This window comes from Sycon ciliatum, chromosome 13, assembly GCF_964019385.1.
Source record: "Sycon ciliatum chromosome 13, ocSycCili1.1, whole genome shotgun sequence".
Taxonomy (NCBI): domain Eukaryota; kingdom Metazoa; phylum Porifera; class Calcarea; order Leucosolenida; family Sycettidae; genus Sycon; species Sycon ciliatum.
The window spans coordinates 14,724,848-14,750,730 of NC_088655.1; the positions used below are offsets into that span (position 1 = coordinate 14,724,848).

Consider the following 25,883-nt stretch of genomic DNA (forward strand, 5'->3'; position numbering starts at 1 on the left):
TGGTTCCAGTGGCATCCGCCTCACATTACTTGGGCATGTAGCACAACACACAAAACAGTGAAAACACTCTCTGCAGAAATGACTTCCATCTCAGCACGGAGTGTAGGAACTTACTTCGGTACTTCCTGTGAAGGAGACAAGGTTGACGTTAGGATCAGCACACATAGCCTTTCTGAAAACACACACACACACATACATAAATACGCACGCACGCGCACACAAACACACACACACACACACACACACACACACACACACACACACACACACAAACACACACAGAAAATAAGTCCGCAGAAACAAAAGCCAAAGGCTAGACCGATGGCAATTTTCCGACATACGCATACAGCGATGGTAGTCTCCACTCTCAGGATCCAGCTGATGAGAAAGATTAAGCTGTACATGTACTTGAGCAGTGACTATTGGCAGACGTGTGACATTGATAGTGCTGTCGCGTGTCACGTGTTTGTCTCATTGAGCATTTCTCTTTCTTTTTTTTTGCTGAAGAACAAAGAGGCTAGAATTTCACCCAGCACAGCTTGCTGATCTCGATCTTGACACGGTGACTCAACTGTGCATTGACTATAGTGCATGTACATGAAAAATAAGAACGGTCTAGGTCACGAGCCCCCTTCCCTCAGTTCTCCGGCACCCGACTATGGCGTACGGTAGGACGGAACGGTGCACCTCCATTCACATGGACAAGCTGTCAAGTACACATTAGCTGACTTTAGGAAGAGGTCACAAGCACGTGCACAGGCTGGACTGGCTCAGGAATGAGTTACAAGGTACTGATGTACTGATGGGACCAACCGCGCCCTCCACACGATGCACACGTGGAGGCACACGCGCACGCACACACACACACACACCTCAGACCTCAGACATGCCCATCGCGGGAGCGATGATAGCGAACAGCTATGTTAGACATAGCAACTTGTGCTGGGATTACACCATTCAACAGCTTGCAAGGCTGATGAATTGACCGCCACTATTTGTAGCCTGGTATCCACCACACACACACACACACACACACACTTACCCAACATCAAGGCCACCTTGAGCAAGACTGCATACGCTTGTGGGCATTTTATTCTTCTTCAGAACTGACTCCACAATCCTAATTCACACACACACACAGGCATAACAGCACAGACCATGCTCGATTTTACAAATCCCTCATTTATCCAGTGTTTACTGCATAATGATACACATGTACACACACACACACGCATACACCCCATCCTCCCCCCCCCCCCCTTTCCTATGCACATACACACGAACATCTCTTATCCAGGACCGGGCACTGCCCGTATCTCAGATTTGCCTGTAGCTCAGAACAGCTCATCTATTATAATCATATCAGTTTTTGGTGAAGTTGATTTGGCACATATTTCACATGCTCAGGATAACAAAGAATCCATTGATGAATATGGGTGGATTACACAGATTGGCAGTGATAACATTTAATAAGCACTGGCGCATACGAAAAAACTCAAAAACCCCAAATCGAAGCACTTATGCCGGCCATAGGAACTCAAGCTGAAGGTACTCACTTGGTTACAGCAACACTGGTAAGAGGTGTAGACGGTGCTCCCTTCCACACATTCACATTGCCACAGACCATGCTGAGTGCTGTGTTCCAGCCGTATACAGCCACGGGGAAGTTGAATGCCGTGATGATGCCAACTGTTCCCACCGGATTCCACTGCTCCAGCAAGGCATGGTCCTCACCTGGTGTGCACACGGGGCACATGTTAGGACGTACAGACGGAAAATAACACGCACACACACGTACATGGACACACACGTACACACAAACATACTCGTTGCTGTCAGCGGAAGTGTCCTTGCTGTGCTGGTGTGTTTATGCTTCGTGCATTGGTTCGGCTAAGAGTGCACGGTGGTGACGGGTTGAGGACGTAGTAAAGTGGAAAAAATAATATATTTAAAAAAAAGCAATTCGTAGGACGAGTTGCGTATTGAACACACACACACACACACACACACACACACACACACACACACACACACGCACACACACCATTGGCTATGATTTACGGAAAAAGTACTTACGTTCTGATGGCAATACCTTGCCAGCAAACATGCGAGAGAGTCCGACGGCATAATCACAGATGTCCACGTATTCCTGCACCTCACCAGCACCCTCCACTAGGATTTTTCCCATCTCCATTGACACCTGGACAATAGAGAAGGTGTGCGTGTTTGTGCGCGTGCGTGTGTATGCACGTGTGTGTATGTGTGTGTGTGTGTGTGTGCGTGAGTGTGTGTGCGTGTGTGTGTGTGTAATAAAACAAGTACACATGTTGTTTGTGTGGTAAGTGAGGCAGGAATTGGAAAGTCTTATTGATTATGCATCATGCATAAAGGCCGATTCACAATACAACTTCTTGCAACGCGACATGCAACTTGCGACACCTGCGACGAGCTGCGACAGCGACACACGGTTCACAATCTTTTTCATGTTTGCGACATCCCTATGCACTAGTAGTACTATGCACGTGCACTGCACGTGCACCCAGGGTAGAAACTGTACTCCGTTTGTGCTTGTCGCGTGTCGCATGTGACGATGTCGCAAAAGTAGAACTTTCTTCAACTTCTGCGACAGGTGCCTTTGTGACAGCTTGCGACAGGCAGTTTCTTGTCGCAATTGTCGCAAATCGCGTCGCAGAAAGTTGTATTGTGAATTGGCCTTTACTGCTTTAGGCGGGTACTGTATACTGTATATCTGGCTCTGATAGAGACAGTTGTCTAAGATCCACAGGCTGGGCATAGTGCTCTATGTCCAGTGGACACAGCCAGTACGTGCTGTCAGATCAGATGAGTGCTTTTTTAACACTCCGAGCAGCGGTAGAAAAAAGGACTTGGTTGTGTCATTGCTGTTCGAGTATTGCATGACTCAGATAGAGACATAGAGCTGGAGAAATTCCTCCGTTGCCATCTCGACAGACCTGGCCTTCCACACAATACATACATACTGTACAATTCCATTGACAGGCAGAAGAATCTACAAGAATATGTACACGGCAACCTATCAGGCTCCACGTGTGTTGTGTGAAGTCAGGGTGGCATGCACAGTTGCATCGTGACCTACTCTAGTCTAAACCGTCTATGTACTCTTCAAGTGCACATTATGCTGGAAATGTACCATTCAAAATGCTTCAATACGCTTAGAGGGTAGAAACACACACATCGAGTCCAGATACACATGGTCATATGCACGTACACACACATACATGGACACACACACGGACACACACATACATATGTGTACAGACATACAGATGTCCACACATACCAGTCGTCCCAGAGGCTTCTTGTATTTGCGCATAGCATCTCCAATTTGGCGGACAACCTCACCACGCTTAGGAGCTGGTACCTAGGTTGGAAATAGTAGAGCAGCAAATGAACAAACACGCACACAAAATAATATACGAGCACAAGCACGCACGCACGCGCACACACACACAAAAGACACACAATGAAGCTATAGGAGACACCCATAGACAAAGACTGTCTCCACGGGGAACCCACCAACAATCGAATGAAAGTGAGCATCTTGCAAGAACGGAAACCAAAGAATGGCAAAGATGCAAGAAGAACTGTGAAGGATAACAATACGGGAGTTGAGTATGGCCAGGTCGAGCTACTAGTACCAGTAGTTGAGAGGTACACGGGCGCTCACCTAGCAAGCATTCTGAAAAGACGTGAACTTGCTCGGTACGGATATTGTCTGGGGGCATGGGTGTGGTACTCTATACTGAGGTACAGTACTGGCGGGCGCTGAAGAGCTGGGGGTCAGGGTTCTAGCCTAGCCCGTTCTTACTTTTAGCAAACACAGCAGTTTCGTTCGATGGTACAGTCTTACATGTACATTTATGCAGAGTTATACGTCTGAGTGTACATTATGGTGTATACTACGGTCTCCGTTCTCATCTGCGAAAATTCCAGCCTAGACCGTTCTTAAAAATTGGTGAAATTCTAGCCTGGCCGTTCTTCGGCGCCTGACAGTACTGTATGTGCAGATAAGAAGAACACTTTCCGTTTCCCCGTGGGGGGGGGGGGGGGGGGGGGTACGTCTAATCACAGCTCCACTGTACAATTGTACATGGTACGTTCAGGCCACATACCATGATCAGGCTGCATACAGTGCTGATCAATGAAATCCAGTCGCGTCACTTGAGTACGCGCCGGGCGCTGCGCAGCCCTAGACCTGCGAACACTGGGCTGCGACATGGTGCAAAGCACAAACTTGAGTGACGTGACTGGATGTCAATGAGCAGCTCTGTACTTTGATCTGGCCACATACACTATCAGGTCACATACACTATCAGGTCACATACACTATCAGGTCACATACACTATCAGGTCACATACACTATCAGGTCACATACACTATCAGGTCACGTACAATATCAGGTCACGTACAATATCAGGTCACGTACAATATCAGGTCACATACACTATCAGGTCACGTACAATATCAGGTCACGTACAATATCAGGTCACGTACAATATCAGGTCACGTACACTATCAGGTCACATACACTATCAGGTCACATACACTATCAGGTCACATACACTATCAGGTCACATACACTATCAGGTCACGTACAATATCAGGCCACATCTCTGATAAGACGTACCCCAATGAGCAGCAGGAAAGTGTACATATGTACTTACTTCAGAGTAGTAGTAGTATCCAAAGTACTTCTTATTACAACATACTTTAGCATGGATGAAAACACCCGTGCTCTGGACAGTACAGCGGATATTGGATATAACGACCTTGCACATAACGACAGATTGAGTTTAGCGACACAATTCTGTTGCCCAAGTCGTTTAGTAAGTCCTTTGTGAAGATCGGGTTTAGTGACGGATCGAATATAGTGACATTTTGTTCTCTCCCGAAGGAGTGTCGTTATATATAAACTTATATCCAATCTCCAATGTATTCGTCAACAGTACAGTGCACTGTACACTCGGAATCGTTTGCTCCCATTCGAGTTCGCGGATTGCGATGACAGACCACGTTGCGCCTGCAAACGTTTGCGATTGGAGTCAATTTGATGATTGACTCGAGTCTACAGTTTCGCGCTTCGCGCCCACTTACTTTTGCGAGTTCACACCCTTCGCGAAAATCGTGAACGTTTCTGGGTTTACACTTTACAGTATGTTTTATGAGAGAACATACTGAGTGAGTTCCTGTATTGCCCATTGACATCACATACTGAGTGAGTTCCTGTATTGCCCATTGACATCACATACTGAGTGAGTTCCTGTATTGCCCACTGGCATCACATACTGAGTGAGTTCCTGTATTGCCCACTGGCATCACATACTGAGTGAGTTCCTGTATTGCCCATTGACATCACATACTGAGTGAGTTCCTGTATTGCCCATTGACATCACATACTGAGTGAGTTCCTGTATTGCCCACTGGCATCACATACTGAGTGAGTTCCTGTATTGCCCACTGGCATCACATACTGAGTGAGTTCCTGTATTGCCCACTGGCATCACATACTGAGTGAGTTCCTGTATTGCCCACTGACATCACATACTGAGTGAGTTCCTGTATTGCCCACTGACATCACATACTGAGTGAGTTCCTGTATTGCCCACTGACATCACATACTGAGTGAGTTCCTGTATTGCCCACTGGCATCACATACTGAGTGAGTTCCTGTATTGCCCACTGACATCACATACTGAGTGAGTTCCTGTATTGCCCACTGGCATCACATACTGAGTGAGTTCCTGTATTGCCCACTGACATCACATACTGAGTGAGTTCCTGTATTGCCCACTGACATCACATACTGAGTGAGTTCCTGTATTGCCCACTGACATCACATACTGAGTGAGTTCCTGTATTGCCCACTGACATCACATACTGAGTGAGTTCCTGTATTGCCCATTGGCATCACATACTGAGTGAGTTCCTGTATTGCCCACTGACATCACATACTGAGTGAGTTCCTGTATTGCCCACTGACATCACATACTGAGTGAGTTCCTGTATTGCCCACTGACATCACATACTGAGTGAGTTCCTGTATTGCCCACTGGCATCACATACTGAGTGAGTTCCTGTATTGCCCACTGACATCACATACTGAGTGAGTTCCTGTATTGCCCACTGCCATCACATACTGAGTGAGTTCCTGTATTGCCCACTGGCATCACATACTGAGTGAGTTCCTGTATTGCCCACTGACATCACATACTGAGTGAGTTCCTGTATTGCCCACTGACATCACATACTGAGTGAGTTCCTGTATTGCCCACTGACATCACATACTGAGTGAGTTCCTGTATTGCCCACTGACATCACATACTGAGTGAGTTCCTGTATTGCCCACTGGCATCACATACTGAGTGAGTTCCTGTATTGCCCACTGGCATCACATACTGAGTGAGTTCCTGTATTGCCCACTGGCATCACATACTGAGTGAGTTCCTGTATTGCCCACTGGCATCACATACTGAGTGAGTTCCTGTATTGCCCACTGACATCACATACTGAGTGAGTTCCTGTATTGCCCATTGGCATCACATACTGAGTGAGTTCCTGTATTGCCCACTGACATCACATACTGAGTGAGTTCCTGTATTGCCCACTGGCATCACATACTGAGTGAGTTCCTGTATTGCCCACTGACATCACATACTGAGTGAGTTCCTGTATTGCCCACTGACATCACATACTGAGTGAGTTCCTGTATTGCCCCACTGACATCACATACTGAGTGAGTTCCTGTATTGCCCACTGACATCACATACTGAGTGAGTTCCTGTATTGCCCACTGGCATCACATACTGAGTGAGTTCCTGTATTGCCCACTGGCATCACATACTGAGTGAGTTCCTGTATTGCCCACTGGCATCACATACTGAGTGAGTTCCTGTATTGCCCACTGGCATCACATACTGAGTGAGTTCCTGTATTGCCCACTGGCATCACATACTGAGTGAGTTCCTGTATTGCCCACTGGCATCACATACTGAGTGAGTTCCTGTATTGCCCACTGGCATCACATACTGAGTGAGTTCCTGTATTGCCCACTGACATCACATACTGAGTGAGTTCCTGTATTGCCCACTGACATCACATACTGAGTGAGTTCCTGTATTGCCCACTGACATCACATACTGAGTGAGTTCCTGTATTGCCCACTGACATCACATACTGAGTGAGTTCCTGTATTGCCCACTGGCATCACATACTGAGTGAGTTCCTGTATTGCCCACTGGCATCACATACTGAGTGAGTTCCTGTATTGCCCACTGGCATCACATACTGAGTGAGTTCCTGTATTGCCCACTGACATCACATACTGAGTGAGTTCCTGTATTGCCTGTTTCAGTCAACTCGTCACTCAGTTCACACCAGCCAACACGGTTCAATCCAACAATGGGATTAATCAATACATGCAATAAGAATAAATACAAGGAAAACGGTTCGGGATAATAAATTAGGACACTCAGGATCTGGCCGCCATTCTCGGGCTCTCTCTCTTGATCTCCTCGACCTTGCGCCAGGATCCGTCAATATCTAGATCTACAATCACTACAACAAGTATCACGTGAGACCTACGTCACTGGTAGACTGCATGGTACTACCCAGCGCTAGGGATAGGGCATGCCAAGTATGTGGCGAATGCGTACAGAAGGAACACAGTGCAGGTAGGTCTAGGATGCTTCTAAGTTCTAGCATACTAGTATCAGCAGATTACTGAAAGCGCATCACTGACAGAGACAAAACATACATTACAACCAGAGTCATGCAACTATCAGCCATAGTTCAGTGGGACTACCACATTTCCCCCCTTTTCAGAAAAAAAGACCAGCGGTCTACCGATAGCGACTTGGCGTTTGAGTCTTACGCTGCGGACGACTAGAAGCTGGTTGAACCGTACTAGGGTTTGCGGTGACGATGGCAGATGGCTGAGCACCGCATTCGTGCAGTTCCTCGTGTACCTCGTCATCATCGTCGTCTGTAGCCACATTATCGCCTGGCCGAAGCTGTACGGGCGGGGTGTGATAACCTCCTCGCAGCAGTAGATCACCCGGACGTTTGCCGGTAGTCGTGTTGACGGCTGACCGAACTGCTCGAAGTGCCAAACGAAGTGCGTCTTCTGTTCGTGTCTCGCCAGATTGTCGCATGTGTTGCTTCAATGTCCGGTGGAGCCGCTCAAGTGGATGCTGCTGCGGCGTGTTGGGGACAGTGCACTCGTGACTGATTCCCCATGACTCGAGCTGTTTGCGGAATTCGTCGCTGCAGAACGGTGAACGGTTGTCGGCTATTAGGTGTCGTGGCATGCCAAACAGAGTGAATATTTGGTCCAGTGCCCCGATGAGGTCACTTGTCTTCTCGGCTGGCAAACGTACAACTGCAGGATATCGGCTGTATAAATCCAGAAGGGTTAGGAAAACGCTCTGCTGGTAATACAACACGTCAATAGCGACGGTGTGCCAGGCATGAGGAGGTAGTGATGTTGGGCGCTGAGCACCAGCTGGAACATCAGTGGCTGAAGTCGACATTGCCAGAAGACCTAACTGGATGGAGGCCTGTTCTCCTAATAGCGCGGGCACCGTGCACTGTGTGTCATCGACTACAAAGATAGTCTCAGTGATTTCGCGGCCCTGATAGCTCAGGTTACCATCAAAAACTCCCACGGCTGTTATGCGTTGCGTTCCCACGGGCTGAAGTGGGCATGGCGGCGGTGACAAGACGTACCCCGATGGGAGCGCCGACTTAGGGATAATCGAAACCCTGCTGGCAGAGTCCACTCTTAGCGACAATGTGTGTCGGCTGTCCAATGTTACCTGCCTCAGAGGAAGCGTGAAGGCGGTCTTCTCTGCCTGCACCCCGAAGGTTTCATAGGACTCTGGTGTCTGGGCGGACTGTACGGCTGGTGATGCTGCACCCGTTCGGAGCGACGATACGGCTGGTGCGGTCCGATTCTGTTGCGCTGATGCTGCGTTCGGCAACTGGGTCTGGGCACTGCGGTCCGCTCGACCAAAGTCGGAACGGCACACCGACGAGAAGTGTCCCTTACGTCCACACTTGGCACAGAACATATGGACCGCTGGGCAGTGCGGCTTGCCTGGAGCGTGCTTCTCCCCACAATATCCACAGCCGGATGTTGGCAATGTTGTGTGTCGGCGTTGATGGATAGCGGCATAGCTCACCTCCAGTACTGGAGCGTTGTTAGCACAGTCCTCTGCTAACACGACTGCCTGCGCCTTGGCTGCGGCGGAGCTCAAGTCCTGCGCATCGTGCTCCAAGACACTCTTTCGGGCACTGGCCGAGCTGAGCCCCCGTGCAAACAGGTGGACTCCCACAACTCCCAGTAGTTCCTCGGCAGTACGAGTGCTGGTCAGGTTGCAAACCCTCATGTCCTTTTGCACCCGCAGCCGAAAGGCCTGTACAGTCTCCCCAGGACGTTGCTCGACTGCAAACAATTCCGCCAAACGGGACGCTGCGCTCTGTTTCGAGCCGAAATATTCTTGGAACAATTTGATAAGATCGTTGTAGGGATTAGTAGCCGTAGTTGGCACTGTCGGGTAGCTCTGCCATAAGTAGTGACTTGCTGACTCGCCTAAATTGGCAGCTGCTGCCAAATACTGCTTCGACTGATCCTTCACTTCGTGGAGTGCAAAGCCAATCTCCAACTGACTACGCCAAGTAAGGAAATGATCGTTTCCCAGCTCGTGGTCCAGGTCAAGGCGGACGCCGACTTTTACTTTTTCTGCCATTTCCCACGTGCGTGGTGGAAACTACAAACTTCAACGAGTGACTTACTAAGAAAAGAATCCTGTTCACTGCGCCAATGTTTCAGTCAACTCGTCACTCAGTTCACACCAGCCAACACGGTTCAATCCAACAATGGGATTAATCAATACATGCAATAAGAATAAATACAAGGAAAACGGTTCGGGATAATAAATTAGGACACTCAGGATCTGGCCGCCATTCTCGGGCTCTCTCTCTCTTGATCTCCTCGACCTTGCGCCAGGATCCGTCAATATCTAGATCTACAATCACTACAACAAGTATCACGTGAGACCTACGTCACTGGTAGACTGCATGGTACTACCCAGCGCTAGGGATAGGGCATGCCAAGTATGTGGCGAATGCGTACAGAAGGAACACAGTGCAGGTAGGTCTAGGATGCTTCTAAGTTCTAGCATACTAGTATCAGCAGATTACTGAAAGCGCATCACTGACAGAGACAAAACATACATTACAACCAGAGTCATGCAACTATCAGCCATAGTTCAGTGGGACTACCACATTGCCCACTGACATCACATACTGAGTGAGTTCCTGTATTGCCCACTGACATCACATACTGAGTGAGTTCCTGTATTGCCCACTGGCATCACATACTGAGTGAGTTCCTGTATTGCCCACTGACATCACATACTGAGTGAGTTCCTGTATTGCCCACTGGCATCACATACTGAGTGAGTTCCTGTATTGCCCACTGGCATCACATACTGAGTGAGTTCCTGTATTGCCCACTGGCATCACATACTGAGTGAGTTCCTGTATTGCCCACTGACATCACATACTGAGTGAGTTCCTGTATTGCCCACTGGCATCACATACTGAGTGAGTTCCTGTATTGCCCACTGGCATCACATACTGAGTGAGTTCCTGTATTGCCCACTGGCATCACGTACTGAGTGAGTTCCTGTATTGCCCACTGGCATCACATACTGAGTGAGTTCCTGTATTGCCCACTGGCATCACATACTGAGTGAGTTCCTGTATTGCCCACTGGCATCACATACTGAGTGAGTTCCTGTATTGCCCACTGACATCACATACTGAGTGAGTTCCTGTATTGCCCACTGGCATCACATACTGAGTGAGTTCCTGTATTGCCCACTGACATCACATACTGAGTGAGTTCCTGTATTGCCCACTGGCATCACATACTGAGTGAGTTCCTGTATTGCCCACTGACATCACATACTGAGTGAGTTCCTGTAATGCCCACTGGCATCACATACTGAGTGAGTTCCTGTATTGCCCACTGGCATCACATACTGAGTGAGTTCCTGTATTGCCCACTGGCATCACATACTGAGTGAGTTCCTGTATTGCCCACTGACATCACATACTGAGTGAGTTCCTGTATTGCCCACTGGCATCACATACTGAGTGAGTTCCTGTATTGCCCACTGGCATCACATACTGAGTGAGTTCCTGTATTGCCCACTGGCATCACATACTGAGTGAGTTCCTGTATTGCCCACTGACATCACATACTGAGTGAGTTCCTGTATTGCCCACTGGCATCACATACTGAGTGAGTTCCTGTATTGCCCACTGACATCACATACTGAGTGAGTTCCTGTATTGCCCACTGACATCACATACTGAGTGAGTTCCTGTATTGCCCACTGGCATCACATACTGAGTGAGTTCCTGTATTGCCCACTGACATCACATACTGAGTGAGTTCCTGTATTGCCCACTGACATCACATACTGAGTGAGTTCCTGTATTGCCCACTGACATCACATACTGAGTGAGTTCCTGTATTGCCCACTGACATCACATACTGAGTGAGTTCCTGTATTGCCCACTGGCATCACATACTGAGTGAGTTCCTGTATTGCCCACTGGCATCACATACTGAGTGAGTTCCTGTATTGCCCACTGGCATCACATACTGAGTGAGTTCCTGTATTGCCCACTGGCATCACATACTGAGTGAGTTCCTGTATTGCCCACTGACATCACATACTGAGTGAGTTCCTGTGTTGTAGCTGTTAGTCTACCATTACACTCTTCATCACTGCATCAGCTCAACCGCCACCACTGGACTGCCTTTTTACACTCTTTTATTGACGAATGAACAAGAACACGGAAAACGACTACATCTTGACAAGACGACAGACCAAAGACTAGCTCACACAGTTTCGCGCATGCGCACAACACCACCAACCAATGACGCGTGTCCACAGCGACCAAGACGAAACAAACACGTGACACCAAATCTACCACAATATCCCGACCAAAAAAACACATACCGTCCTCGGTATGACCAAATAAAACACAATACGCAGAGAGACGCAACCGCAAACAGCAAAAGTAGCCACAGGACCAACGCATAGAGAGACGCAGCCGCAAACAGCAAAAGTAGCCACAGGACCAACGCATGTAGCTCCCCAGAATAAAACAGGGCAACCAAAGCCAGAAGAAAGAAAGAGAGGTGAATGTTAAAGAGAAGAGAAGAAACACTGCATTGCTGTCTAACCACGCACACACAAAAAAAACACAGGCTAAACCTAAGCCTGAAAACCGATGAGCCCTGCCCATCCACACAACGCCAGTCAAACCCATGACTGTCACCGAAAAAACAAAAATAAATAAAATATATACATGGCAACGACAAACAAGCAGCGAGTCTAGCTCCCAGCAATGAACCGGGGCTCACCCTGATCGGACGTTCGTTGCCTTCGATGTGGACTGCCACAAGGAGAACCAACCGTGGTTCACCATGATCAGACGCCAGTTCCCAAGACAAGTAGCAATTCAAACAAACTCCCGTATGCACGCACGCATGCACACACATAAACACTCACCGGAAAACAAAGAAAAGAAGAGAGATATGGAGAGAAGAAAGGCGGCGCATTCCCAGCCAGCACACGACTTCGGAGCAGCAGGAAGCCAACTGCGAAGCTGATACTCCACTCGTCTCAGGACAACGAAACGGCGGACGCACAGCGACACTTGAACACAGCTCAGCGGAGGGCGTCAGCTTGATCGAATTGAGTAGACGACGACGACGACGGGACGACGACGACGGGACGACGACGACGGGACGACGACGACGGGACACCGGACGACGACACAGCACGACGACACAGCACGACGACACAGCTCCACGACGAACGTTCGAACACGGACAGGGGTGACGAATAAACCAGGACAGTCCAGCAGTGACGGGAGCAACACACATCTCAGGGTCGTGAGCTGCGGAGGCAGAACTCCGCGTCGAGAGATAGTTGGGCGCCAAATGTTGTTGCTGTTAGTCTACCATTACACTCTTCATCACTGCATCAGCTCAACCGCCACCACTGGACTGCCTTTTTACACTCTTTTATTGACGAATGAACAAGAACACGGAAAACGACTACATCTTGACAAGACGACAGACCAAAGACTAGCTCACACAGTTTCGCGCATGCGCACAACACCACCAACCAATGACGCGTGTCCACAGCGACCAAGACGAAACAAACACGTGACACCAAATCTACCACACTGTATTGCCCACTGGCATCACATACTGAGTGAGTTCCTGTATTGCCCACTGGCATCACATACTGAGTGAGTTCCTGTATTGCCCACTGACATCACATACTGAGTGAGTTCCTGTATTGCCCACTGACATCACATACTGAGTGAGTTCCTGTATTGCCCACTGACATCACATACTGAGTGAGTTCCTGTATTGCCCACTGGCATCACATACTAAGTGAGTTCCTGTATTGCCCACTGACATCACATACTGAGTGAGTTCCTGTATTGCCCACTGACATCACATACTGAGTGAGTTCCTGTATTGCCCACTGGCATCACATACTGAGTGAGTTCCTGTATTGCCCACTGACATCACATACTGAGTGAGTTCCTGTATTGCCCACTTGCATCACATACTGAGTGAGTTCCTGTATTGCCCACTGGCATCACATACTGAGTGAGTTCCTGTATTGCCCACTGGCATCACATACTGAGTGAGTTCCTGTATTGCCCACTGGCATCACATACTGAGTGAGTTCCTGTATTGCCCACTGGCATCACATACTGAGTGAGTTCCTGTATTGCCCACTGGCATCACATACTGAGTGAGTTCCTGTATTGCCCACTGGCATCACATACTGAGTGAGTTCCTGTATTGCCCACTGGCATCACATACTGAGTGAGTTCCTGTATTGCCCACTGGCATCACATACTGAGTGAGTTCCTGTATTGCCCACTGGCATCACATACTGAGTGAGTTCCTGTATTGCCCACTGACATCACATACTGAGTGAGTTCCTGTATTGCCCACTGGCATCACATACTGAGTGAGTTCCTGTATTGCCCACTGGCATCACATACTGAGTGAGTTCCTGTATTGCCCACTGACATCACATACTGAGTGAGTTCCTGTATTGCCCACTGGCATCACATACTGAGTGAGTTCCTGTATTGCCCATTGACATCACATACTGAGTGAGTTCCTGTATTGCCCACTGGCATCACATACTGAGTGAGTTCCTGTATTGCCCATTGACATCACATACTGAGTGAGTTCCTGTATTGCCCACTGGCATCACATACTGAGTGAGTTCCTGTATTGCCCACTGGCATCACATACTGAGTGAGTTCCTGTATTGCCCACTGGCATCACATACTGAGTGAGTTCCTGTATTGCCCATTGACATCACATACTGAGTGAGTTCCTGTATTGCCCATTGACATCACATACTGAGTGAGTTCCTGTATTGCCCACTGACATCACATACTGAGTGAGTTCCTGTATTGCCCATTGACATCACATACTGAGTGAGTTCCTGTATTGCCCACTGACATCACATACTGAGTGAGTTCCTGTATTGCCCACTGACATCACATACTGAGTGAGTTCCTGTAATGCCCACTGGCATCACATACTGAGTGAGTTCCTGTATTGCCCACTGGCATCACATACTGAGTGAGTTCCTGTATTGCCCACTGGCATCACATACTGAGTGAGTTCCTGTATTGCCCACTGACATCACATACTGAGTGAGTTCCTGTATTGCCCACTGGCATCACATACTGAGTGAGTTCCTGTATTGCCCACTGCCATCACATACTGAGTGAGTTCCTGTATTGCCCACTGGCATCACATACTGAGTGAGTTCCTGTATTGCCCACTGACATCACATACTGAGTGAGTTCCTGTATTGCCCACTGACATCACATACTGAGTGAGTTCCTGTATTGCCCACTGGCATCACATACTGAGTGAGTTCCTGTATTGCCCACTGACATCACATACTTAGTGAGTTCCTGTATTGCCCACTGGCATCACATACTGAGTGAGTTCCTGTATTGCCCACTGGCATCACAGACTAAGCGGGGAAATGCCATGGACAAACCTTATCATCATGGCGCTAACTATGCATTTTAAAAGTTACAGCCTACCTCTCTCCACTCCAGCCAAGCTTCCCGGGCATTCTTTACTACTCGATGATAGTCATCAACTGACGCCTGGACAGGAAAGATTTCAACAACAACAAGAGGCATAATTTTTCCAACAGTTGTATTACTGCAATCTCTTGTGTAGTATCGGTATGGTTAAGGGCCTTGGGCCCCATCATGGTCAACTCAAGGGCACCACTAACTCGACCCCACCCAAAACCATTACTGTTTTTTTAGTGCCAGTGCCAGTGCTAGCTCACCCTCTCTCTCTCTCTCTCTCTCTCTCTCTCTCTCTCTCTCTCTCTCTCTCTCTCTCTCTCTCTCTCTCTCTCTCTCTCTCTCTCTCTCTCTCTCTCTCTCTCTCTCTCTCTCTCTCTCTCTCTGTCTCTCTCTCTCTCTCTGTCTCTCTCTCTCTCTCTGTCTCTCTCTCTCTCTCTGTCTCTCTCTCTGTCTCTCTCTCTGTCTCTCTCTGTCTCTCTCTCTCTGTCTCTCTCTCTCTCTGTCTCTCTCTCTCTGTCTCTCTCTCTCTGTCTCTCTCTCTCTGTCTCTCTCTCTCTGTCTCTCTCTCTCTGTCTCTCTCTCTCTCTCTCTCTCTCTCTCTCTCTCTCTCTCTCTCTCTCTCTCTCTCTCTCTCTCTCTCTCTCTCTCTCTCTCTCTCTCTCTCTCTCTCTCTCTCTCTCTCTCTCTCTCTCTCTCTCTCTCTCTCTCTCTCTCTCTCTGTCTCTCTCTCTCTCTCTGTCTCTCTCTCTCGGTCTCTGTCTCTCAGGTCAACCCATTCAATTCAATTTCTCCACCTTGTGTTCATGAGGTATGCATTAAGTTTGAACACTGAACACCCAGAGAGACCAGTGCAGACACCCCAACATGCATAGAGACCAATGGACCCCAATGCACAACACACTGAGAACACAAACCTGTGTGACTCGGGCAATAGGCTTGCCATTGATGGAGAATATGATGTGACCACCTGTATAGGGTACATGCATGCACACATGCCAACACACACACATGCCAACACGCACGCACGCACGCACACACACACACACACACACACACACACACACACAGAGTACATTACATCATTGTAGTCCATTCTCTCTATCTGTCTTTGTCATGACAGCTATTCATCATAAGGAGTTGCACACACACTCTTCGGAGCTCTGTGCTTCTGCTGGTACAGACTATCTTGTGGCTAACAGCCCTCAATCGCGCATGACAAAAGTATTGTGATTCGTGAGGTTCAAAGCATGCCGTCAAATTGTCACTAGGGCTGCGTTTACTTGAGAGTTGTCAACCCGGGGCAAGTTTCAATCCGCCGTGAACACAGATTGACTGGAGCGTATACTCATACATGTTGCATTGCGCTTGTAGGCCCGAGTTGAATTCGGGAAATCGCACTGCCGTACTTATGCGCGTACTGCCTGCCAGGTTTGCACAGCATAGCAGAGGGAATTTCCCCCCGAAAGTAGTCACGCAGCCACATCAGTTTAGATAATTGGATTTTGTCGGCATATTAGTAATCGATCCGGGTCAACAATTATAAACACCAACCTTTTTTTTAATTTTTTTTTACACCGTACAGACTTTCAACCCGGATTGAAAATTCTCATGCAAACGGAGCCTACATGTAGGTCTGCAGAGTGTGTCATTATTCGGGAGTTGTGGGTAAAATCATGGCCGGCATGCACAAGGTTGACTATATAGTATACCGTATGCGATTTGAGATCATGGGCTTGACCTGAAATGCGGCCCAGAATATCGGTGCCAGATACAAGCGTGCGTGAACTGGCCCTGCCTAAGCGTGGAACGGGTGACCAGAACGGGCAGCCCGGAAGCGAACCCCATGCCGCTTCACATTACAGGCGCCACGTGTCGTGTCGTGCCAGGACACTATGTCTCCTTGATGCACACTGAGACATCATGCTTCACACACTGACGCACAAGGGCAGCAGAAAATTAGCATCACTGCACGGATGCTAACATCTTTAAAATCTGTAATCCCTATTGCGGTAATCAATCAATAGGAACAATATTCAATAAAACAAGAGTCAACGCAAGGTGAATATCAAACTACATGTACAGTGCGTATCGGTTATAGTGTGGTCGTATGTATAGGATATTGACCAAGACGAGGTCTATATATTTCCCATATTGACCGAATGGGTGACCACTGAACAGGTCTAACTTACTTATGGCTACTGTACAAGCAGAAATATTCGTCTGGAATTTAATTTCGTCTTTTTCGTCCGAGGAGCTTTTGGACTAAATTAAATGTAGGACTAATGTCGATTTGCCCTGCTTTTCTATACACTCTTATGATCCATGGACGAAATTTTCAACCGGACGAACTCCTTTTCTTTGGAGTTGGACGAAATTATTGACTGACGAAATTTTCTGCCTCTACAGTACTTGCAATGTGCTAGTGCCGCACCAGCGTGTTGCATTGTTAGTGTCTTTGAATAGTATGCATATGGTCAAGTGTTTGTTCACCTATATTTTTTCCCTTTTTGTTTTGCTTTCTTTCTCTTTTTTCTCCCCTTCTCTTCTGGTATCATGCCTAACATTGGGTGTGGCCCAAGCGAAGGCTAGGCTAACGCCGATGCCAACGCAAACAGGCTGATGATGATGATGAAGAAATATCGGCAATAAGAATCAAATGTCGTTTTTCAAACACCCACGCTATAACCGATACCTACTGTACATGCATGCACTACATTGCAACTCCTTTTTCTTCTATTCTGTAAGTTTGTGTCCGTGCATGACTCCAACAAGAGTACTTGACTTGTTCATGCGTATGCTCAAGGAATAATTTAACCGGTATCGCATTGCAGTTTTCTACGCAATTCTTCCGAGGTGCGAAGCAATTTCAGAAATGTGTCGCAGAAAACTGCGATGCATGTTGATTGTTCACTGTACCCTTGGATGCACAGCGTGCATGCTAGGTGTGTCTCTAAGGGATGAAAGAGATGCATGAAACTTCGAAAGTGCTGAGCTATGCATCCTGGCACCAGGTTAGGTTTGCAACTAAGGTGTTACAGTGCACTTGTGGTCTAAGCTTTGCACTCTGATCAGCTCTGCAGAAAGACAGTGCTGTCAAGTGTTGAAGAAAATTGCTATTCAAGTTTGATTTTGAATGCAACAAATTGAAAGTAAATTATTCCCTGATGCTTACCTCGCCTTCACCACCCCAAGTTCCATCGAACACTCCAGGGTTGTCACTAGCTAACTGCAAATCTTTGACCAGAAACTCATGCTCCTTCTCGTCGATCAAAAGAGAGGAAAATCGAACATCCTGATGAACGCGAGCAAAGCTCTTCCAGGAGCTCAATGTCTTCCAAGGAGCACAACGTAGAGCCATGGCCTTCTACTAGCTTTGAACAGTGAGCACATGTACTTTCTTTTTATCTTCCTGTAGTCCACTGCATGGACGCACAACAGATCAATATTTTTGTTTTGTCTACCGACTGTCTGCAAGCTTCACGTGCTGTTTTGTGTTTTTGTCTGTTTTTTGTTTTTTTTTGGCTTTTGCACGTGTTACTTTTGTGATATCGCGAGGCCGGTCGCGGGCGCCGGGCGGGAAGAAAAGGAAGTAAGTGGGGGCCGGGCCGTGGGCTGCCGCGCCGCGATGACTGGCATGGAGTTGTACACTCAACACGTGACTTTCACCTCGGCAACTGCCAGTGAGCTCTCGGCTAACTCCGCCATTTTGCTTGCAGCGGCAGGGTCGGTCAGGAGCCCTCTGCATGATAAAAGCTGATTGCTTTTGAACACGAGGTTCGTGTTTCTCTTTCCCGTTCTGTTGCAAGACCAATTTCTCAAGTCGCAACCATGGCCAAGCCAAGATGCTATTTCGATATCACCGCCGGTGGCAAAAGCCTCGGTCGCATCGTGATGGAGATTCGCGCCGACGTTGTGCCCAAGACCGCTGAAAACTTCCGTGCTCTTTGCACTGGCGAGAAGGGCTTCGGCTACAAGGGCTCTCCCTTCCACCGTGTCATCCCAGGATTCATGTGCCAGGGTGGTGACTTCACCCGCAGGAATGGAACTGGCGGAAAGTCAATCTATGGTGAGAAGTTCGCTGACGAGAACTTCACCCTGAAGCATACTGGCCCCGGAATTCTCAGCATGGCCAATGCTGGACCCGGCACCAACGGCTCCCAGTTCTTCCTGTGCACCGAGAAGACCACTTGGTTGGACGGCAAACACGTCGTTTTCGGCTCCGTTGTTGAAGGCATGGATGTTGTAAAGAAGGTTGAGAGCTATGGCAGCCAGTCAGGCAAGACCAGCGCTGAGATCCTCGTCGCCGACTGCGGACAGCTGTAAGTTGACAATCATCTTTTCAGGTGTTTTTTTTTGATTTCGTAGTCATTCTTACAATCTTGACGATTCTCGATCTGCTTGGTGTACTTCTGTACCCGTTGCTTTATCTTTTCCAGCTGATCTCACTCAACTCCTTTCCATCTTTGGTTTACTGCTTTGCTACATAACGTTTCAGAACCTGATCATCCGCTTTCGTACCATCTCAACTCAATAGTCAATACGTTCACCTGTCGTGATTTGTATTGAGTAAAAAAATCTCTTGCGCGTGTGCTGTGTCAGTGTGTGATTGTTGGGCCATTCCATTATGTCTTTGAGAGTGTAAAAGGTCTGCAGTTTTAGTAGTAAAATAGCAATGAAAAATATCAATTGTGCACTCATAATCATGTATAAACAATTAAAATGAAACAATTCCAGAACGTTTTCGTGTGACCATCATCAGTGGAACATCGTCACATAGTAAGAATCACTAAAACAACCAGTTATATAGCTAGAGTAACATGAAAAGAAGCGTGAGAATGCAGCACAGCTAGCGGTTATGCATAACGCGTGTAGTGTGAACACAGCTAGCGGTTATGCATAACCGCTAGCTGTGCTGCATTCTCACGCTTCTTTTCATGTTACTCTAGCTATATAACTGGTTGTTTTAGTGATTCTTACTATGTGACGATGTTCCACTGATGATGGTCACACGAAAACGTTCTGGAATTGTTTCATTTTAATTGTTTATACATGATTATGAGTGCACAATTGATATTTTTCATTGCTATTTTACGACTGTTGTCTCCTCGTCGGTTATTTAAGTTTTAGTAGTGCTTTCCCTTTTCGACCTGCGAATGGCATTGCACGCAGTAAACCCGAGCATGGAAATGGATTGGTGCTTTCACTGAAGAGATTTTCATTCAGAGTTCCACGTGCCTTTGAAGAGCATGATTGTCACAGCACAACCTGACCACCTGTTGAGGCTGTTCGGGTCTAGGGCCAGTAGGGGTGAACTGTGACCAAAGGCACCATCATGGTCCACGGGCGCCGGGCACGGACCACTGATGACGTTGTGTCTAAATCCCCCGCACCGCCATGCATGGCATACCAAAGACTAAAGTTACTAGTAAGTCAAGTGTCTGATGTCTGTGATGAGTGCCCATCCACGGATGATGGAGCTTCCATTCAATATTTTCAAATCTTTTTTGGGGGGGGGGGGGAGGTTGGCACACACTGATTTGTTTACATGTAGGTGGCAGTGGGTCAAACATGGATTTTCTTTTGAGGAGGCTACATCTGATTCTAGTTCTGTCAGATTGTTCCCGGGCCATCGAGTTATAAATTATAAGCATGATACAGTGTAACAACCCTTGGAAAAACGCGATTCCGCGGCCGCGGCAAATTTCGCAGAAATTGTCATCATCCGCGGAAATCACGGAATCCGCGGAATTTGAAATTTTTCGGATAAATTAGTAAAATTACTACTCAGAAAGCAGCAGAAAAGCTACTTTGCGATCTGTTTGAGCACATGCTCTTGCGAGTGTAGGTGAGTGCAGAATCTCCAAGATTCTTCGCTCTCAATCAGTTTGCGACTGCAAATGATAGTGTGAAAAGTACTCTTTCATGCAAGGAGGGTGAAAAACTTGCAGAAAGTGCCGCAGATTTTTGATTTTACCACAGAAAATGCCGCAGAAAACCCCCCTTTCCCCCCGCGGAATATTGAATTATTGGCCGCGTTTTTCCAAAGGGACAGAACAACACAGTGCGAGTACTGTAACGTCTCTTTCTTTGGGGAAAGCACGGTCAAAAATTCTAAATTCGGATTATTCCACGGGGAAAGCCTACAGTAGAGTCACGCGCCCAAGAACGTTGTTTCCAAGGGGTTAGCCTGGGACGTTCTTATTTTTCTGCAATCTGGCTGCGTTCTTATAGCACGTTCTTAGAAACAATCCGTACTGGATCACATGTATTCCACAAGCTGCCAGAAAACCAACACCGCTGTTCTTCTGTCCCCACAGAATTACGCGGACAAAATCTTATAATTATGTGCATAATTAATGCGGGCGAAAACAGCCCATTATGCGGTATAATGTGGTCATTAGACACCCTTAGCAAAAAACGTTATGTTGTAACGGTATTATCATAAGGGGGAAAATACCGTGATTTGGGTTCGACCTTTAGCAAGATGCACGCTATTTTTAGTACGCTGTTGCCACGAGAATAGCTTTGATTTCACGCGGTACAACCATTTTTTTCACCATATACGCGATACAAGGTGAAATGCGTACGGACTATGCAATATTTGGCTAAAACACGTACCGTTGGTCACAACGATAAATCAGCCCCCATAACGTTTATACGCTGCAGCTTGAACGCTATTTGGGTGATCAAGGTACGAGTACCGTAAAAAATAGCGTTACCGTTGTTTGCTAAGGGTGTCTATTATTCACGAGTTATCTGTCATTTGTACAACTTTAGGCTGTGTTTACATGAGAAATTTCAACCCGGGTTGAAATTTGCGCGTCCGTGGAATCGCGGTATCCTGTGGGGACAGGTTCTTAGGGTGCATTCTTAAATCCTCTCGGAGGATGCACGAGTTATCTGTCATTTGTACAACTTTAGGCTGTGTTTACATGAGAAATTTCAACCCGGGTTGAAATTTGCGCGTCCGTGGAATCCCGGTATCCTGTGGGGACAGGTTCTTAGGGTGCATTCTTAAATCCTCTCGGAGAAGTTGGATACTCTCCGAAAAGTTCGAGAGCTGTTCTTATGTTCTCTCCGACTTTTAGGAGGCTCTCCAAAACTCTCCAAGCTTCAGAGGTGGTTGAAACTTGGAGATTCCCGCGGTTTGGGATCAGCGCATGCGAACTACGGCTAAAAGCGACGTATTGATCATGAGTGTACGCATTTCCCTTTTCTTATACGCACATGTACATACTACGTTCATAACTGAATATTGCGGCCCCTTTGGCGCTTCATATTGCTTCACATGTGCAAAATATCTCCGAATTCTTCGAGACCCGTTCTTGAGTTATCCCACGGTTTCTTCGACTTCTCTCTTCTTCTTCTCCTAGAAGCTAGAGAATATAAGAACGCACCCGGCTTAGCTTTAGGCTGTGGCGTTCTTAGAATTTCAGGCTGGACGTTCTTGGGCAGTCCACGTTCTTCATCGCGCAACTCTACTCTAGGGGATCACTACAGTACTAACAGTGGAGTCGCAGATACGCTGAAGTAGATATACGTTCACCTGCGAAGTGGTAGTTTTTTTTTACGCCCAATGCCCTGCTCTCCCAGGGAGAGTAATGGCCACCATAGATTTTGGTATTCTGCAGTGACGGCAAAAAAACTGAGAAATGGTGTTTTCTTCGAACGAATATTCCCTCGAATATTGCTTTGGCGAACGAACGAATATTCTATATTCCGCTTCTGAAGTGGTTCAGTCACTTCACTGAATCAGACCCAACAGTTATGTTGTCAACAGATCACGTGGATAGTATCACGTGGATAGTAATATCCACTGGTGAAAGAGCATTTTTTTGTTTGTTTTTTTACAAAAAAAACACACACCATTTTGACGGCACAAAGCAGCAAGGCAGCGATGATGACTTGACCTAAGAACAAGCTTCACGGTTCTCAGAACTGAATTTCTTCCCTCTCATCCTCAACACTACAGAGGAGATCATGGTTGGAGCTGCATAATACAGCAACGCAGCACGAAACTTTGGGTAATAGGATATTCGGAATGGCACTGCCGGCTTTCGAATATTCTTTCTGGTGTTGGTATTCTAGAATATTCCGAATTCACTGTATGCGAATATTCCTTTGCATCACTGCTAAATTGGCTTACTTGACTGTGTGGATTGCGTCGGTGCTGACACCTTTTCTTTCGAGATGCTCGCTTATACAAGTACTCGTTTCACAATGTTACCGGCACTAAACTGTCGAAATGTGAACTGAAACAGTGGGGCACACGTTATGCGCTAGACTTTTTTTTGTAACTAGTCTACCAACTACTGGGCCAGATAAGATCTTGAACAGCCACTCGGACCGGCGTGTACAATGCACACGTTTAGCACACAAGTTCTGTCGACAACGTTTTCATGAGTATGAGAAGCTTTGCATGGGTGTATCAGTAGCAAGAAGAGTACATAAACTTGGTAGCAACAACAATGTGAGAATAAAGAAAAAAAGGTGACAAAACACATGGCTTGACAGACATGGCAACACTTGAACCTTGCCACAATAAACCAAAGCCTTTTAAAACATCATGTTGATCATGTTTTCTGTTCGAATAGTTTGCAGGCAACCTGCCTACACTCAGTCAAGAAAGCACTGCATTTCACACAAATCCACTAGACTGGTATCGTTTCAACTTTTCGGTCTTCATGACCACGATACCTCTAATGGATTTGTGTGAAATGCAGTGCTCTCTGAGTGTAGGCAGGTTGCCTGCAAACTATTCAAGTGTAATGAAGCTGCGTGAAGCGTCCTTTAAAATTTGTCTGTTTGTTTATTATTATTATTATTTAAAAAGGCGACGTGGAGACAATAATCTTAATAATGCAATGAATATAACACGGAATACATGTACATGATTCGTCCCCATGGTTGTGATATGAGTGCGCACTTAGTTATATTCATTGCATTATTATTATTATTATTATTATTATTATACGCTTTTTCGCGTTGACATCACGGAGCAGGCTTGGCAAGCCTTCGCATAAGCCAAATGAACAAAAGAAAATGAAGAACGAGCGTGGCCAATGAGGTGAACACACGAGTGCCGAATAGGCAAAAGGAATACAGTGTATACAAGTACAGTAGGCATCGGTTATAGCGTGGGTGTTTGAAAAAAAACGACTTTCTATTCTTATTTCCGATATTTCTTACACGCGATATTAAAACCAGTGTATTCTTTTACACGACCACGCTATATATAACCGATACGCACTGTAATAAGGCATTTTTCTGTTCTGTTTGTTAGAATTAATTTTGTCGGTGCATTGCCCAATGTGTGTGTCCAGAAAGGTAGTATGTAGTCTTGAGTCTTGGACTCTTGGTACAGTATTATACTCTAGAATTGTCCAAATGATGTTCTTTGGTTTATTGTGGCACGGTTGTTGCCATGCCTGTCACTTCAAGCCATACGTTTTGTCACCCTTCAAGTTTCTTCCTCCTAATATTCTCACACTTGATACAGTTACTACTGGAGGTGCAGTGATAGTGTTTTCTCTTCTTTGGTTTCGTTTTCCGGAGTTTTGGTCAGTGGATACTGACGTCTGTACTGGTTTGTTTTCAATGGCATACTTTGTCTTTGTGTGACGGTCAGGATGTGGAACATTCATCTGGCTGCCACGGTGGATTGCTCGTCGCTCTAGCACCAGAGTGCTCTTGCTACGAAAAGTAGCGGGCAATGTGCAATGCAGTACTGTGTATTATAATTATAATTATAATTATATTAATTTTGGTAGTTCCTCCCCTTCCTCAATGAGTCAGCATCATTAGACATTACCGGCCTGATACCAGGCACCTTGGCCATGGGGCCAGGCCATGGCCATGGGGATGCTCGATGACAATGGACGACTGTAGGTTATTTGGTGGAGCCGGTAGTGAGACTCTGACTCTGACTCTGAGAGCCTGTCGAGTGTCGTGGAGCGCTAGGTAGGATCGATGGCGGTGTTTTCGAGTGTGAGGAATATGCTGCACTACAACTTCAAGTAGTTTGAGAAAATTTACGGGCATTCGGAATGGTCAAGTAGTGACTCTTTCATCAGTGCAGTCTCGGTGACCATAGTTTGGCATAGAACCGACCCTAAAACTGTAATGCCAGTACGGCAGTAGCAAGAGTTCATAACCCCCAAGAGTGTGCAACGGGCATAGACCCAGCGCTCGGCGAAATTCCTACATTACGTCATGCGCAGCTTGTCATCCGAGGTAAATTTGGGTTCTTTGCGATTTCTGGAAACTATACCCTGAACCGCTTCTAACTCAAGGCTGTAGCCTCGACTTTTCGAAGCTTTTTTCAAGACATTTCGGACGTACAAGTCGTACTTTCTCAAAAACAAACTCTTTCTCCAAGAATCCATGGACATCGCGACAGGAAGAAGTGAGGACGCTGTTAAAAATATTGCATTGCCGTCGAGGACAATCATTCTGATAGCTGTGCAACTCAGCCGAAAAATGCTCCTTCGAAGACGATTTCAAATGGTTGACTCCTGGGAACTTGAGAGAATACGTCGAGGAAAGCACCGGAAATATGCCGATGGCCTGGGGAAGAAATTGTTCTTGAAGAGACTGCCTGCACTGGTGAAAGAAGAAGGCGATGAAGAGTCACCATTGCATCGAAAAAATAAATAGTTTTGTC

The 25,883-nt window shown here is 46.9% G+C and overlaps 2 protein-coding genes across 2 annotated transcripts in view; one reads left to right on the forward strand and one right to left on the reverse strand.

Annotated features, from left to right (window-relative positions):
- The window catches only part of LOC135830070 (putative aldehyde dehydrogenase family 7 member A1 homolog), a 29,726-nt gene extending 11,036 nt beyond the window's left edge, over nt 1-18,690 (reverse strand). Inside the window, 9 exon segments of the mRNA XM_065342457.1 lie at nt 115-172; nt 1,043-1,120; nt 1,557-1,734; nt 2,077-2,200; nt 3,320-3,400; nt 15,224-15,289; nt 16,135-16,166; nt 16,169-16,187; nt 18,393-18,690. Coding sequence (XP_065198529.1) covers nt 115-172; nt 1,043-1,120; nt 1,557-1,734; nt 2,077-2,200; nt 3,320-3,400; nt 15,224-15,289; nt 16,135-16,166; nt 16,169-16,187; nt 18,393-18,578 — 822 coding nt within the window. The 5' untranslated portion in view covers nt 18,579-18,690.
- Nucleotides 18,691-18,973: 283 nt separating this feature from the next.
- On the forward strand, nt 18,974-19,766 carry LOC135829348 (peptidyl-prolyl cis-trans isomerase). The gene has a single exon (XM_065341754.1). The coding sequence runs from the start codon at nt 19,049-19,051 to the stop codon at nt 19,541-19,543; it is 495 nt and encodes a 164-aa protein (XP_065197826.1). The 5' UTR covers nt 18,974-19,048; the 3' UTR covers nt 19,544-19,766.
- Nucleotides 19,767-25,883: the final 6,117 nt, after the last annotated feature.